Here is a 1762-nt window from a genome sequence, read left to right on the forward strand (position 1 = left end):
ATTCAAACACAGCATTCTGTCTGGGCAGTGTCTGCTTCTTCCTCTGAATCCTGACGGCTCTTCAGGGCTGAGCAGGCAGGAAGAAGTTCGTTTCTTCTGGTAAGAGAGCAATAAATTCTCTTTCTCTGAAAGATTCAGGTGTCCTGTGGCTGCTATCTCACTGTGAGTCCTTTCTTTAAAAAAGTATCCTACATAGCATAGTTTCTATTTTAACATTTTGTTATAATCTACAACTATATTTAACACACTACTTAAGAGAATTAATACAGCATCGGTTTCTAACACAACACATATAATTCTCATTTGTATATTTGCGAAAAGCCAATCATACAATACATGCATTTTTCACAGTTTCGTAGCAGAGCACCTGTGTTAGCGTGGGGCACCCTCAGGAGCACATTGCAGGAGCACATTTCACGCTCCCCACAAGGGCTCTGCTGAGAAAGCCCCGAGCTTTAACACCCGCTCTGTGCTCGTGCCCTGTTTCCCATGAACAGCTGGGCTCCAAGCAGCTCCCAGCACCCCTGAACACTCTGGGGCTCCTCCTGGCCCCACACCCTGCCCTGGCAGCCCCTCTCCCTGTGACTGGGCACGTCCCTGCGGTCACCAGGGTCAGGGCCCCAGGAATGAGGCAGACACAAGAGCGAGCTGGCAATTTGGAGGCAAAAGTGGTCGGTAGTAGATGGGCAGTGAAAACTTTGGGCTAAGAGCCAGGGTAACACGCAAGGGACAAAGAATGTTTTGAAGGAAACTGAGTTTGTCTGTAGGGGACAGAAGGAACATTTTGGGGATGAGACAGTCACAGTGGCATTCCCATCATGAAACAGACCCCAGAGTGTGGGAAATGGATTTGTAGTGTTCTCAAAGCCTGACAGAAGGCTCACACAGTGTGCAAACTTTGAGACAAGAAATGCTGGCTTGGAAATGCCATGGAATGGGACAGACATTGCTGAGAGAGAAATGGAGCTAGAAACAAGTTTCAAAGGGTGGCCTTGCAAATGAGATACTTTGGAGAAACAGAACTGTGAAAGATGCACTGTAGTGACACCCACAAGGGGTGATTTTAGCTAATTGGCTTTAAGGCATTTACAGCATGGCGTGGCTAAAGCTGGCAGGCCAAGAAATGCTTACAGTGTATTGTAATTAGGAAATAGATGGCTTCTGATTGTGATGGAGTGAATTATAACATCTGTACTGTCTCACCCTTCAAATGACACTGAAAATGGAATCAAAGTTTTTAAAACACCTCTCAGTTGCCCCATCTCTGGGTCAGGAAAAGGCATTGTCCAGCACCACAGGAGGGGCTGCTCCTGCCCTGGGGCTGTGACAGACCCTGTCCCGCACCTTCCAGCAGGAGCAGACCAGAGAGGCCTCTCCCGACTCCTCTCTGCCATTCAGGGTTCAGTAGCAGCTTCCACACTCTCAGGAGACGCTGTTTAAAAAACACATTGATATTTATGAAAATATTATGTCAGTTATGTTTATATAAACTTAAGCAGAAATATTCACAGTCCACTGAAGCAGTGGTTTTTGTGGTGAGGAGGGACCTTGACCTTCTCTGGGTAGCTCTGGAATAAACCTGGCGCTAATCGTCTTTAGGAGAGCACAGGGTGCTGGGGCTGGAGGGGCTGTGCCCAGGGAGGGCTCGTTCCTGGGGCACAGCCCCCATCCACACCCCATCCTAGACTGCAAGATAAATGTGTGTGTTCTATTTCCATCTGTCAGAGCTGGGGCAGTGCTGTTCTTGGGGCACTTTTCTTTA

General features: G+C 48.0%; 1 protein-coding gene across 1 annotated transcript in view; it reads left to right on the top strand.

Annotated features, from left to right (window-relative positions):
* The first annotated feature begins 1093 nt into the window (after positions 1-1093).
* DCAF10 (DDB1 and CUL4 associated factor 10) overlaps positions 1094-1762 on the top strand; it is an 8956-nt gene continuing 8287 nt past the window's right edge. The window contains exon 1 of the mRNA XM_014311363.1: positions 1094-1134. Within this exon, the coding sequence (XP_014166838.1) occupies positions 1094-1134 (41 nt within the window). The remainder of the gene's footprint in view (positions 1135-1762) is intronic.

The sequence above is a fragment of the Geospiza fortis genome, unplaced genomic scaffold, assembly GCF_000277835.1.
Source record: "Geospiza fortis unplaced genomic scaffold, GeoFor_1.0 scaffold3703, whole genome shotgun sequence".
NCBI classification, from domain to species: Eukaryota; Metazoa; Chordata; class Aves; order Passeriformes; family Thraupidae; genus Geospiza; species Geospiza fortis.